This window comes from Passer montanus, unplaced genomic scaffold (assembly GCF_014805655.1).
Source record: "Passer montanus isolate IOZ18808 unplaced genomic scaffold, ASM1480565v1 scaffold23, whole genome shotgun sequence".
Lineage (NCBI taxonomy): Eukaryota > Metazoa > Chordata > Aves > Passeriformes > Passeridae > Passer > Passer montanus.
In genome coordinates, this window is record NW_024366926.1 from 5,536,966 (window position 1) to 5,552,518 (window position 15,553).

The following is a 15,553-nucleotide window of genomic DNA, read 5'->3' on the forward strand; positions in this document are numbered from 1 at the left end:
TCCAAATAGAATGCAGCTTAAAAAAAAAAAAAAAAAGTTAACAGATAAAGAACAAGAGATCTTCAGGGGTCAATGTAGCACTATCACTATAATCAAAATCTAGTTCATAAAAAGAAAGGCAGGTACAGGCAACCACTCAACAGTAATGAATCTGAATTTCTGCACTTCAGTGATAATTTGAGTCACTTTTTTACTTTGAAATAAATAGTTTCCAGGTGGAATGTGCATTGTTGCTCATTAAGAACACCATAATTCTGCTTTCCTGCAACTGTCTTGCAGTGCAGGTAGGAGAATGTGCTCATAGGTCTGAGTTAAAGCCAAGTAGTTTCAGAACTTGTGGAAAAAAAAAGAAAAAAAAAAAGGTGGTGGTTTGTTTTGGTTTTGGGTTATTTTTTTTTCCCCAGAGTAGATATTATAAACACTTTTCAGAAGGATAATAGGAATATAAATCAAAGCATAAATTTGGAAGTAAGAAAACTAAGAATAAAATAATCCTTCACGTGAAAGATACTTGAAAGATATATTAGTAAATTGCTTATAGTTATTTTATTTTAAACCTACTGTCTACAGGCTGACTTGAGGAAGATGCATGGGTTTAGACACCTATAAAATATACATTATTAGCTTTTCTCAATGATTAAGGAAATGAATAATTTTAAAAAGGCCATTTCTACTAGACAGAATGTGGTTTTATTTTGTGTTCTCAGTACAAGCCTGTGGTCAAACTCACTGAAGTATTAATGCTGCCTTTATTTACTTTTATTGAATATTTAACTGTTTTCTTTAGCATGGGGCTGATTTCTGTACTTTAACAGCCTCCGTCTCTTAAAATCTTAGGACAGAAGATACAGTGTGTTCCCTGAAGCTTGACTCATTTCAGATGTAGTTATGATGGCTAGCCAAGTCAATATAAAACTAATTATTCAGTGGAGTAACCCAATGCTTTTAGTTTAAAAGTGTCATCTTTTGAAATAAATCTGCAAAAGTGGAAAACTGATCAAGTGCTTCAACTATTTATTTTTGAAAGAAATGCATTTTCATGAGACAAGCAAATGAAGCCATGTCAGCCATATCACCCATCCTTAGGAGGACACTCAAAGACAATTTCCACCTGCCTTCTCCAAATACTGTAGAATCTTGCTTTATAATAATTTATAGATGTCTCTGTCAGGTTTCACCCAGTAATGTTTTTCTTTGGTGTTTTTGTGGGTTTTTGTTTTGTTGTTGGGGTTTTTTTTGTTGGTTTTTTTGTGTGTGTGTGTGTTTTTTGGTGTTCGCTTGTTTGTTTTTTCTTAGAAGGAATGTCAGGGAAAGGAATCCCAGAAAGTGGTGACTGTTGTGACTGTCCAGAAGAACAAAAATAAGTATATAGCCATGTGTGGTTTGGGGTTTTTTTCCATCTCTCAAGAGCAGAAATGGGTAGAGATTAAAATTAGATTACAAAAATATTGCCTTTGGTGAAGAGAGATTTTTATAAGCTTTAGTTTTTGGTGCGTAACAATGAGCTTTATAAATCAACAACTGATCTCCCTACTGAAAAGCTCAAAGACTAAGAGTAGAAGCACAGAAAGAACTTGCTGTGGCGCCAGAAGGAGGAAATGGAGGAAACAGTCTGATAAAATGGTGGTGGTTTGATGAACTAGGAGCTAGAAGGAAGCAAAGTAAAAATAAGCATAAACCTGCCGAAGGATCTCCATGAACTAGCCCTGTGGGTGTTTAACCTAGTACAATATACTAAATAGTACAACTCCACGCTTTTACCTTTGTAAACTTCAGATCAGTTAAGATAATCTTCAGTTTATCGCTTTCTTTGCTATTTATTAGTCTTTAACTTTCATATTTTGCTTTACATACCAGTCCTTGGGGAGACATCTGTGCTATCAGAGATGGCTCTGAATGCTCACACTAGTCCAAAGCTAAAATCTTTAGTCAAATGTCATGTTAAAAAATGGCCTCTGACTTCTTTTGTTTGATTGGTTGTTGGTTTTTATTTGGTTATCATGTTCTTGGAGAGGGAGCAGCGTTGAATTGGAGTGGCTTCCTGTCTCACATGTGTGTTTTGGAAGTCTGTTTTTTATCATATCTTAGTGATCCACAAATTGCTATGCTGCTGGGGGAGAAAATTAAGTTAAGACATGTTCACCTGTAAAACTGCAGTGGTGGCTCCAAGAGGCTGGTCCATGAAAAGACGTGGACAGCAAATCTAGAGGTATTGTATGAAAGCATTTTTTTCAGTCTTCCGGTTGGAAGAATGCAGTCCAGTTTGTAAAACCTTATATTGGTTTGGACATATTGCAGGCAGACAGTATTTGGGAAAGGTTAACAGGAAATTGGTATCCCAGCTCAGCTCTTGGGCAACTTTCTAAATCACTTTCTAAATTATTCCCATATCAGCCATTTCCAGACCTATGGGCTATGCAATGCCATCTTGTTGGCTTTTGTGGGGGGGGGGAAAAAAAAACAAAAACTATGCAATGCCATCCTGTTGGCTTTTGTGGGGGAAAAAAAAAAAAAAAAAACAAAAAACAAATGGGAGAGTGTGGTTTGCTCTGTGGTGGTCCAGCAGAAAGATTCACAGTCAGTACTGCAGCTCCTGGTGGAGCAGAAAGTTAACAGGAAGGCAAGCTCTAGTTCGAGACAGTTCCCTTCAGCATTTTGAGAAAGGGGCTATGGCCTCTGGGTGCCTTGTCACAGAGCAGTCCCAGCTGCAGCACAGGAGCCCGGGAGCTCTCCTCGGTGTTTCAAACAGGAGATCCCTGAGATGGCCTGCTCCTGTAAGGATCTTTCCTTACGTGCAGCATCACTGCTTGCTTGGGCGTTTGCAAGCTTGTCTGACTAGTTGCATATGTCTGGGACTAAATTTTGAAAATCCAGAATGGTTTTCCTGTATTTCCTTTGTGAAGGAAAGGAATAATTTTCCTTTATGATCTGTATCTTGCAGTTTTTGCCCACACTTGTGGGCCCATATCTATAAGAAAGAAGTGATGTAGATAATTTTTGATGTAATTTTTCATTAAATGACTTGGGTTTTTTTGACAAAAAGCCTTTTTTCTTTCTTGCTTACTACTGCACATGGAAAAAGCTTGCATGCTGGCGCTGCAGCTGCTTTACTTGCTTTAGATTGTCTTGCATTTAGGCCATTTAAAGGTTTGAGTGTGAACAATAGAAATAGTTATGACAAATTGTCAAGCTCTTCCAAAGATTCAGAAGTTCTGGAGTTGCTGCCAATGACAGATGATTTGTCCTTGCTCATCACTTGTCATCTTGGCAGCGTTTTTGTGCTCTCTGCTAAATCTCCCTCAGTGTGTAGTTAAATTCTTTAGAAAAAGAAAATTAGTTTCTGTTTCATCTATGTTCGTGCTCATCAGTTCAATAGCACCCGTGTTTCACTAAGTGGAACACCTTCCTCATGAAGCATGAGTTTGATTTATTTTAATAGGGTGTTAGGAGAACTGCTGGAGCTTGACATGAACATATTTCTGAAGTTACAAAGATGTTAAGAATGATCTTTTGTATCTGTTGCTGTGGATTTCTGTGACTGTGCATGAATAGCACTGCATACTTGATAGGCTATATTTAATAAATCCTTTGCAAGGATTTATACAACTAATGGCAGTGTCTTCATATACTCAAGTGTGAACTCTCTGTGTCTGAGACGGGGCTGAGTGAGTAGAGAGTTATTTTCTTTTTCAGATTTTCCACAATTTCATAAGGTGTATTTCAGAACTGGCCTAACTTGCTGCTTTGAATCTTAGTAATGGAGAATTATGTGATATGGCATTATAAATAATTGAATACCGACAGTCTATAGATGAAAAAATGCTGAATTCAGAAAAGTAGTTTTCTGAAGGAGTTGGTTAATAGGCTGTCCTCTGCTTGTTCTCTGACACTGATTTAGTTGTCTGAGAGACAGGAGGGGGTCAGTGGGCAATGGGTTAATTAAACTTAAACACGGCTCCCCAGTTCACCCTGGAGTTCTGCTTACAAGTGGGAGGTACTCAATGGAATAGCAGAGATGGCACCTCCAAAGCACAAAATGCTTTTTTAGTGTGGGGCATTCTTCCAAATATTTTCCCTTTTAGTGAATAAATACAGTCTGAAATGCAGAACAGTCAATACAGAATAAATTCTGCTATCTTTAGCTACTGGTAGTCCCATTGATCACAGTTAACAAAGCAACTTATATTTAGAAGCTCAAAGGCAGCTGTCTTGGGTTAGACTAAAGTGTCTAACTCCAAAGGTGGCTTGAATGCCTGAAGGAGCAGTAAGAACAGGGTAGGGGTATATGATATTTTCTCCTAATGCTCTCGTGGCTAGCAGCTCTGCTTAGCTTCAGGGAGCTTTTTGCATTGACCTATAGCTTTGTATGTTTATTAACTACAGCTTGTATGATTTCCCCCAGAGGACGTGTGAAATGAGAATTTGTCAAATAGGTACGTGGCTCTCTTTGTTTTGGAAAGTGTCAACTTTCCTCCATTTAATACCTGTGTAGAATTTTGGTGTTCATCCCTCATTATGAATGCACAGTCTGGTTTTCCTCAGTTTTACCTTAAGAGGTGAGCTGCATAAACAATAGGTTCACCTGCCTTGTGTCTTGTATGGAAATTTCCAATCTGTCCCCTACCTGTTGGGAGGGAACAGCACTGTTCCCTGTCACAGAGCCAGCAGAACCAGTGATGAACCTGAAACTTGCATTGTATTCAAATGCTTGAGGTCTTGAAGCCCCAACCTCCTACACACCCCAATCAAGTTGTTTTATTGCTTCTAAAATATAGGATTTCAGATTTCTTTTTCATTACTGCCCTTATGCACTTGCAAGCATTATTCTCTACATTCATTTTTCCCTGGCACAGAGCACAAGTTCATGCCAGCTCACTTGATATGCATGCAGATATGAATTTCAACCAGAAAAAGATCATCACTCAGATAAAAAAATACTTGTTTTACAATTCTGAGCATATTAGGCATAGAAATCTGCTAGAAAACTGCCTTTAATTTCTGCTGTTTGTGCTTTTTAGGTTATGGTCAATTTTAAGCAGACCTAGCCATGCTCTTTTTGGTTTTTTTTCTCACTTCACTCCTATTTGTTATCATCCCTTCTATGTGAAAATGCAATGGCTTTTTAAATTAAGGAGAATAGCAAATGCAGTAGATAGACAAGGGCATTCTGGAACATTGTGTCATGGCTGTAAAGGCCTGCTGTGTGCAAGTAATGTCTGCTGGACTGATGAATAATTGGATCTAGGTTGTGTTACTGCTGACTTTAGACAGTTTGGGGGTTTTTAAAACTGATTTATTATAGTCTTCTACTTGCAGACTAGTGCTTAATAGCTGCTGATGGAGATAATCTTCTGACGGTAAGGTTATGCATATGATTACTCTTAGAATTTGAAGAAAACTTCAGGATTGAGCAACTTTTTCCCTCAAGTATCAAAACTGAAGGTGTGCATAGCATTGCATTTATTTATTTTTTGTAAAACAGTGGATGTGCCAGTGCATTTATTTACAATGAAAAACATAAGAAGCAAAAACAATAATTGGAAAATATGGGAAGGTTGCTAATGATGATGATAACATTATAGTGTCCTGCAATTCCTACAGACAGAATGTACACTGCCAACTTTAAGGTCAATTAAATGGGCAATAAAGGGCATGCTGGTAGAAGAGATGTTAAGAAGGGAGAGACTGAGATGCAGCATTTTGGTGTGCTGAAACAAATAGCTTTTTTTGAAAGATAAGACTTGAATGACCCAGGGATGAAAATAAGGCCTTGAAATCTCAGCATAATGCTGAGTTCCAGTTCAGATGTAAATCTATCTTAAAAATATAGAAATTTTCTCAGGGCATTATCAGTCATCTTTTTAAGCAACTGTTAATACCAGAACAAGCTTTGGGTAGATGGGATAAGGAAAATGCCAAAAAGCAGGTTCCAGCAGACTGAAAGGTACAGTGAATTTTTAAATCAGGGGCTATTTGCAGCCCATCTAAACTTAGAATATGTTTGAGTGTCTCTGAGTGCACTACAAGTTTCAATTTGATGTATGCTTTTTCAAAATGTTTTTAGTATTAAGTGGATTAATGAATGCATAAACTTTAATGGATAAAACATGATCTTTCTGCTGACGAGTATCAACTAAAAATGGGTTAATTTCATCTTGTTACTTGAAAACTGTGAATAAATCTGTCGCAGGTACCCTGAGCTGTTTGAAATAATGTGAGTGACTTGTGAGACCACTCAGCCTCTACCACTTAGCGGCTTAAGTGGTCTGTGAGCTTTGCATAATAAAACCAGTGACACTTAGGACCATATTCAGTTGAAAATATGTTCTCTGACTGAAATCTGAGAATCTGGGCAAAGTAGGTACTCCAGTGCAAATATTTATAAAGGAACTGAATGAACTGAAACAAAAATAGGAGATACAATACATTAAAATCTGATCAGCTGAAGCTTCAGGCTTCAAAGATAACAAAGAAGTTATCTGGCCCACTTGCAACACGTAATAAAAAGTAAACAGAAAATGGGAATTTTCATTTTGTGGATTCCTTGAATCTGAATTTTTGGTTGACTGCCATTTGAAAGCAGAAAAAAAGCTTAGGAGCCCTTTGTGAAACAGTTATTGTCATTTTCCTACCATCCCTGGGAGACTTGACTCGAGGGTGTCGCTGGCAGATTGCCTTGGAGCCACAGGAACCTTAGGAGACCTCATCTTGAGCAGAGCAGTTACTGCAGGGCAGACGTTCCCGAAAGAACATCTCAGAGCCAAAAGTTAGGGAGGACAAGGTTGCTAGGAACCTGACAAGAAATCAGAAAACATGCTGACTGTGCTGCCTTTTTTCCCCCTTTTTTTAATTTAATTCTGTTTGCTTTCAACAGAACTGCATGTAGATTGACTAGCAGAATTGTTCCTGTCTTAGTAAGGCTTTGATTTGTTCTGTTTGGGGAAAAATTAAATGACAGCTGATGTTGTAAATGGGATCAACTTTCTATGCTTTGGAAGTTTATATAAGGAGCAAGTGCTCCATTGAGAATTTTGTTACTACTCTGTCCTCTTTTGACCTTTTTTGGTTCCTGGGTGTGTTTGTATTCCAACTGGTTTGTTATGAGCAATCTGATCAGAGCAGCCATGCTCCAGTTCAAGCATCCTGGCTCAGTTGTGCTGCCTTCTCTCACAGTTACTCCCTTTCTGTCCTACTCTTTCATACTTGCTGTGGGAACACCTGTAGTGGAGAATGCAAGAAAATGTCAAAGCAACACACCAAAATATCATGTTGATTTAAACTATTGAACTCCACAGAAATTAAGGACCCTTATTCCTGCTAATGCTATTGAAGTTTTCCAGAAAACTTAAGTTTTCCATTAGCAGCTATGGCTGCTAATCCTCCTCATTTCTGGTCAGTGCTGTGAGAGTTTCAAATAAGGAATAATTAGTCATGTTCTGCTGCTCTTGCTTTCCCCTCACCTGAGTCTCTCCAGATGAGAATTTCCAATCTTGCCTTAGGATTCTGCTAAACAAGCAGTGACCCCAGTTCTAATAGCCTTTGAATTAATAATGACGTTTATCATTGTGAGTTTTTTTGATGCTCTTAAGATTTGTGGCCAGTTAAATTGTTCTCCTTTGGACATGGCACAGTATAAATTGCCACCATCCTTAGCAAGTGCTATTTCTGTTGGTTGTCGTTAAAAGCCAATGGTCCAAGTAATGACAGCCCAGCACAAGCCATCTAACTGAACATTTAAACACTGTCAGTTCCAAGGTTTGCCTCTGTTTTTCTTTTTGGTTTGTTTGTTTGTTTGTTTGGTTTTTTTAAGGGATTATTCAATACAGTGTTAAGTGTCCATTAGTTTTGAGTTGTGAATCAAGGTGGGCATGGTTACTATACAAATAAAATGGAATTAATCTGTGTTGAAAACTATTTGCATGTTAATCCTAATTCAATTTCATGAATTAAGTTGCCCAGCTTTCTCTGGCCTCCCTTTTGTCAATGATTTCTTTCCTACCTAATGAAAGAAGAACAGGTGTATTTTTATCCTCTTCATTTGCACTGTGAAGTGGATTCACAAGTGACCTGCCACAAAAGTGTAGTGGATTCAAAGAGGGAAGGGACTGAGTGAAAGATGAGTTAGGAAGCTCATGTTCAGTCCAGCATGAAGGCAGGTCATGGAAAGATTTTTGGCAAAGGAAAGAAGATGTATGAGAGGAGGATGAGAGGCCTTCTGTGCATGGAACCTGAGACAAGCTATAATTCATCATCCCTGTGACAGCTCTTTCTCAGGAGAGCCCTTACTGTCCTGCTCTTTGCACTTCTATGAACTCTAGCATTTGGGATGTGGGTTTTTTTATTTGGGTTTGTTTTGGTTTTCATTAATTCAGAGGCTTTCAGGATAAGTGTACACTGGAAAGGCCTTAGAAGAAGGAAATACAGAAATCTTACAAAAGTCACTTGATATTCATTGTCTGCCTTCCTCTCTGTTGCTTCCTCTCAACACACAGTGCTAAAGCAAAAATGTTTTCATTTTTCTCCTCAGTCAACTGAAGCATATTTTTTCCTGTGATGCTGGCAATGAAATGTATTTCCAAGTTTAATTGGCAAGTCAAACAATAACACAAATGCTTCTGCAGAATGGTGCTAAAGGTTCTCTATCCTCAGTTCAATAGCAAAAGTTCTAGAGAGCACATGCTTTGGTTTTTGTCATTTGCAGAGAGCATCTATTTATTTTTTATTTTTTTTCCTGGCTTTCACAAGCAAGCTGACTGATAGCTGGTTTGTTCTCTGTTTCAGGTCGTGGAGACTAATTTGGTTGCTTTTGACTGCCACTGGATCATTATAAATGAGGTAACTGTCAAGAGAACATTGTTGTGAACCATGAATCCTGTTTTCAGCCTTATTGACAATATCCATGCTGATTCTCAGTTTGCCAACAGGAAGCAGTAGCTATGACAAAGTTCAAGCACACTGAGGGAGTGGGTGCTGCTTAATAAAAGCAGAATGACAGGTTCTTGGATTTTGCTGGTTTTTCTTGCCTGTTTTAAATGGAAGTTGCTCTATGAATAAATGGAAAATAAACTGAAAAAAAATCCTTTAAATATCTCAAGAGTTCACAACTGAGCTGACTGTTTTCACAGGATTTTAAGGCCTATTTTAATATGTAATCTTTTGTGGTGGAGTCCTTGCATTTTGTTTATATTTTATTGGGTTTTTTCTTAATAATCAAAATAATAATAATAATAATCTCATATTTCCCTTTCCTTTATGAATTCTTCAAATGTTCCATCATGGTTGATATCCAAATCTGTTTATATTAGTGAGGGGCTCTTTGGTAGACTTCTGGATTAGGTAATATATAAATGTTCATAAAGGGAAAACAGTAAATTAAATTGAGATTCTGCTTTTACACTGTGGAATAAGTTCTCCCATGAAAGCTTGTCAGCTAAAATATGACAAGTCAATATGTGAAGTAGTTTTGTATAGGGAATATTGAACCCTGCAGTTCAGGTTTGACAGCATTCAGGTTTTTGAAAAATAATTTAGGTCAAAAATAGCTAGATTCCCTGACAAGATGACTATCTCCTAACATGTTAATCATGCACTTCCTGTATATTCTCAGGATAAAAGACTGCATGTAAATTCCATGTCATACTATCTGGATTTACTGTCCACTTCTGTTTTCACACTTAATTATTGGATTTTCATTAGTATGCTCTGCTAAACTGGTGGATTTTTAGCCAGTTGTCTTTGGAGAAAAATATGTCTCTGGAAATGCTGTGTAAACAAACCAGGTCCAGCATAACCATTAGTTTGGGCCCTGCCTTGCTCCTGACCAGTGCATTTTCCAGCACTGAATGGAAAGTGGGGCTTTACTGGGAGAGAGCCCAGCTTTAATCTGCAGGTGGTCATGTGAACAACATATATGTTTACTTTTTCATGTCTGATTAAACTAGAATTCACTTCAGAGTTAACACTGAGTATTTTAAGAGCATCAGCTGAATCCAAAGCCATCCTTTGTAATCAGTAGATCAAACAGCAGTTTCTTAGACAAAGCTCAGATTTTGGCTTGCTGTTCAAGTTAAAGACACTGCCATTGATTTTTTTGTTTTAAATGTTACATACTTTCCAAAAGATGTAAAGAAGGTGCTTGCTTTTAGCTGTTTCAGCTCGTTCACCCTCAAAAAACACAAAACAAGACTGATGATCCATTCGTAGCATATATGCTTTCTCTTTGCTTTTTATTCAGAAATTAGTGTCTCCATGGGAAAAAAGAAAATCTGCTTTTTAAGCATTGTTATTTGCACATTGCAGCAGATGAAATGGCAGAGCAATCAAAGTGGTTACCACTCAGCTCACTTCTCCGCTCCAAAACTCTTTCTCTGGGCTGCAGTCCCAGCAGCAGGAAAAGCTGAATGATCTGCACAGAGAAATGTACATAGACCCTTCTTAGTTTGATAGTCTTTTATATGAAAAGGACGAAAGCTCTGATTAAGTTCATTCCAACAAACTGCTCAAAACCATCATCATAAAGTCTCTGCATCTCATTCAGTAATTCCTCTTTTCTCTTTCAGGGAAGGTGAATATGTTCAGTGCTATCCCAGCTTAATCTACTCCTGGACCAAAATCCATATTGGGCACTTAGATAGCTGTCTAGCTCTGTTTGTTTAAAAACACAAATAATTTCAATATTATGCGGATGCAGAAATCATATTAGCAATAAATAAGATTGGTAGATAATACTACAGCAAGGGTTCTGCTTTGCCCAATTTTTCCTTGTTACTGTGTTCAAATTACAGGAGAAATCTACATGTTTCCTGAGTGTTTGATGCTGGGTAATTGCTTATTGCAATGTTTTGCCAGTTCCGTAACGAGATTGCAATGCCTCTATTTGGCAGTGCAGGATTTGGAAATGCAGAGATTTGTGGCCCCCTTTCTGTGTGATACATAAACTAGCTATCTTTATGTCCCAGTCTCTTTGAGGTGGTCATCCATTACCTGTTGATGGCCGCAGTAAGTACCTCCATATGACTGGGAGATGATCTCAGAGCTCTGCCCGTTTTCTTGCTTCTGTGAATCTTTTGTGACAGTTTAGGCATCTGTGCTTAAACTGTACTGAGTTCCTATATTGGCTAAATAACACTATCAAATAAGTAACTGTAACACTGCTTATTTGGCCTCCTAATTTGAAATTCTGAAATGATCTATGACAGTAAAAATGCATTGTTCTGCAAATTATACACCAGATTCAAATAATTTTTTGCCTTGAGTTACCAAAGTAAGTTGGAATTGTCTTTCCTTTTCCATCACTGTGCCAAGGGAATACAATCTTCTTACCAACTATAGTAATACAGAAGCAAATACCACCTTCAGTTTTGTGATCAGAAATCTGCATAGGCTTTGTGAGGTAACATCTGCTGTTTTAATTGCTGACTGTAAATGCTATAATGCCTTCAAAGAGTTCCTTAATTTTTATTGTCGCATTACTTACTACTTTATGCAATACAGCAAATTTTCTTGAAGAGTGTGTATCATAATGTAAGTGTGGGAGGAGGGGGATTGTTCCTATGAAATGAAAGAATTCATAATTCACTAAAATATAACGCATCGTATTAGACCATAGCTAATAATGCAAATCTCTTCTGATCAGTATAGTCAGCTGAGGAAACGCTCTCCAAATAAATGTTCCTGTTTCTTCAGGGCCTTAAAGCAGATGTTACAGTTCTTTATTTAAAATCTGCAGGAGTCATAGATTTGAATGTAATCATGATCAAATATGCCTTAACAAAAAGTGAGAATGGATTTCTCACACTCTCTCTCCCTCTGTCTGTCTGTCTTTGCTTGCTTCATTTCCTCTGCACAATAGTAAATGCAGCTTCAAAGTTCCAGGATAAAAAATTATATTTCTTTCATGACTCAATTCACAACTGTAGAGTAAACTTAGATTTTATTTAGTGGAGCCAAAGAGGGGGCAGTTGTATAATTTTCGTCACTTTACCTTGCTCTTTTTAAATGCAAGAAATGTCTTTTTTCTCCCATTTTAAATCATGTCTCTCTCAAGCATTTTCCTTTGTTAAAACATTCAGGGTTACTTTACTATTACCTTGCTAATTACCTTTACTCGAGGACAGCCCCAAACACTTTTCGCTGCCTAAAGTTGGAATACGGAGGTGAAAATATTAATGCTACTTTACAAACGATTGTTTGGATTTCATCTGCTATAATGTGCTCAGTTTTAACAGATCTGGTCAGTTATGACCAGATCTATTAGAATCAGAATAGAATGAGAGCACAGAAAAGCTGATTTGTGTAAGAAGAGAGTGGAAGGGTTGGCTTGGTTGGCCTATGAAACAAAGACTAAAAGAGGATGTGCTTTCTGTTTATAAACACTTACAGAGTGTGAATAAATGCATCATTGTCAAGAGCCAAAGGACAAGGTTGACACAAGAACAAATGAGTTCAATTTGTGCATGAATAAACTGAAGTCAAAAGTTGTTAAAATGTTTCTAATTACCAGAGGCACCAGAGTCTGGAAAAACACCTTGAAGAAAGAATTAGAAAAACCTCCAGACTCTTTTAAAGACCAATTTATGGGAAAAGGTCCAACAGGTTTGCCCAGCATAGCACAAAAGAGGATTGGGGGACCTACAAAGTTTTATTCAAAGGTTGTATTCTTTTTGATGAAGACTTTTTCCTAGGAGAGGGCTTGTCCTTGGCCTGTGTATTCATCTTGTTCATAATGTTTCAAGCCCAATGCAATCCACCATGAGCAGGAGTGTCGAGCATAACCATGTTTCAAGCTCAAGCAGTTAGATCAGGTCCTGCAATCACAGCTCAGTTCCAGGAGCTTATTTATATTGAACATTTTCATATGGATAATGATTGATAATAGCATTAGAGCTTCACTTGAACCCTTACATTTTCCACTGGGTTGGTGGGTCTGTGTGAAATGACACTCTCTTTGGAACAGGTGGGCAACCAAGTTGCCAGTTCCTGGCATTAGTGAGAGCTAATGCACAGATGGAGAGAACCCTGCTTTCTCCAAGATCTTGGATTTTTTTTTTCTTCTGTGAAAGCTAAAAATTAATTTCTCCTTGTCCTGTCAGGTTTTATTGGTCATTTTCTGCAAAGCCTAAAAACATAAGGGAGATACATAGGAACAAGTGATGATGCAGTTCAAAATCTGCTTTTCCGTGTCTTGGAGGTTTATCCAGCCATGCCTTTACCTCACCTTCTGTTTAGAAAGTGCTGAGATGTTTGGGAGGGGCATAAATGTTCTCTGGCATGGGCAGTGGCAGCCTAGAGGCCTTAAGCCGCCCTTTCTTCCTCTGCTGACTTTTGGATAAGGAAGAAACACTCTCCTCTTTGAGTGTCAGGATTTTCTCTGATGAAGTCCTGGCATGCCCTGGAAAACGGTGCATGTCCACTTTATTATAAATACTGGAACCATCTTCTTGGCCCAAAGTTAAGAGGTTTTCATAAGAAAAGGAAATTTTGCCTTTGTTTGGTGCTTAATCGTACTGCTGGTACAATTGCTCTGTGGTAAATAGTAAGTCTCTTCCTGGGCTGCTTATCTTAAAATAATGGGACAAATATTTCATGTCCAATATGTAGTCTTGATTCCCACTGGAGTCTTGCCTTATGTGTCAAGTTGATCCTCTTCAGTTCTTTTTTCCTAATTAATCTGTAAAGAGTTGTTAATTTAGAACCATTTTTTTCCTTGTTTGCCTACTTAGATGAAATGTACATCTAATTTTATCCTTGTTCCATTTGTGACAGGACAGTCTCCCTTTAATTCCAAGTTCAGACCAGCAAAAGAAAGGCTTGGAACTACAAATTGGATTTTTAACATTAAAAAAGTAAAAAAAAAAAAAAGAAAACAAACAAAAGAAATCCACACACACACAAAAAAAAGGAAAAACAACCTCATATAACCTAGCCTAAATTTATTCAGGTGCCAACTCAGTTCAACTTGGCCAACTTTCTACTTTTTTTGACATTTCGACGCTTGTATAACATTTCATCTGCCGCCCTTATATCATTACACTGTATCCTCCTTTGAAGTGCAAATGAAAATTGTTTCCTCTCATACAATAGTTGCTTTATATAGTTTTCTTAAGTCAGATCCAAAATTCAAGAATGAGAGATGATATTGGAGAGTCATTATATAAAAAGCTTGTCACTCAGTCAATGCCAAGTATTTAAAAAATGACAAAGAAATACACAGCAAATGACTAATGTTGAATTTGGGGTTGCATGGCATTGCTTTGTTGTCAATCTAAAATCTGGATTTATGGTATAATCAGCATTTAAAATAATAGCTGTCACTAATCTGTAGATGTATATACCTCTTTGGCCACCACACAAAAATGGCTTTAGTGTTTAAATTCTGTTATTATTTCCCAGGTGATGTATAAAGACATGAGGTAGTGACCTAGCAGTTAAAATGAGAACATTCTTATTAAAATGCATCAAAAAGTGCTGAATACAGAAAACATAAATAAACTTTTGTGGCAGGAATGATAAATGCTTGAGGATTTGAAAGTCAAAATTTCTTTTAAAGTAGTGTTTGGCAATATAATGTGGCCATGCAGGTGTCTGTTTTTACATTATATGAGTGAGTCTAATAATCTTGGTGTTACAGTTTGGGCATGCTGTATAATGAAACCAGGCAAACTTTTTAAAAACCTCTGAGAAAGAATATAATTTAAAAATCAAGATGAAAAGTTTCTTGAGCTCTCCTTTTTGGTTATTTTGAAAGTATTATAATTTATTTTTTTTTCTGAAACAGCATTATATATATTTTTTTACCTCGCAGCTAGTGAAATGATACAGGCTAAATGAAAGGACAGCATCTTAAGCTGAGATAAGCCATTATCTTTGGTACATTAAGAATTAATTGACCAGAAATGCAAGATATTACACTGAACACAGCTGATGCTATGTTATTTCTCTTTGCAGAAAAAAACCTGTATTTCATAAAGAACATTAATAACAGATGAATTCAGAAATTATGATAATCTTTGAAGGCAAATAAAATACTTTTACTGTAGTCAAGAGAGTAGAAGTTATAATTTACATCTCACATATATTTCTTTCAAAATATAAGGGAAATAAACAAATACTAGTATGTCCAAAGTAGTTCCTTCAAAATAATGAAAGAATATTATACTGGAACAGCAAAAAAAGCCGAAATAAGTGGGATGGTTGTCATAACATTTAAAGAGCTGCTTTTTCAAAAAGCTTGGCTTTGTTTCCACAAAAAAGATTCCATAATTTGAGATCAAGTCTATCCTGGTGTCTCCTGAATTCTTCAATATAGTTATAGATCAGGAAGCTAAGGCAGATGATGGTGTTTTATTACAGGTATTAACAATGCAGATGTGCCGTATCCTTTGAAAAATGACCAAGCTATAAATACACAAATGAGAATCAAAAATATTCAATAAACCGTGGCTTTATGCAAAGGAATATTAAGTCCAGGCTGCCAATAGGAGCCTCTTGATCCACCTCCCTTCCTGGGGGCATATCCACAGTTTTAAATGTCTGGAAAGTTTGGGGCATCAGG

General features: G+C 37.1%; 1 protein-coding gene across 3 annotated transcripts in view; it reads left to right on the forward strand.

The window, feature by feature from the left end:
• GRID2 (glutamate ionotropic receptor delta type subunit 2) overlaps window positions 1-15,553 on the forward strand; it is a 680,978-nt gene that overhangs the window by 454,195 nt on the left and 211,230 nt on the right. For all 3 annotated transcript variants that reach the window (XM_039710747.1, XM_039710749.1, XM_039710748.1), the window contains exon 5: window positions 8,782-8,835. In XM_039710747.1, coding sequence (XP_039566681.1) covers window positions 8,782-8,835 — 54 coding nt within the window. The remainder of the gene's footprint in view (window positions 1-8,781; window positions 8,836-15,553) is intronic.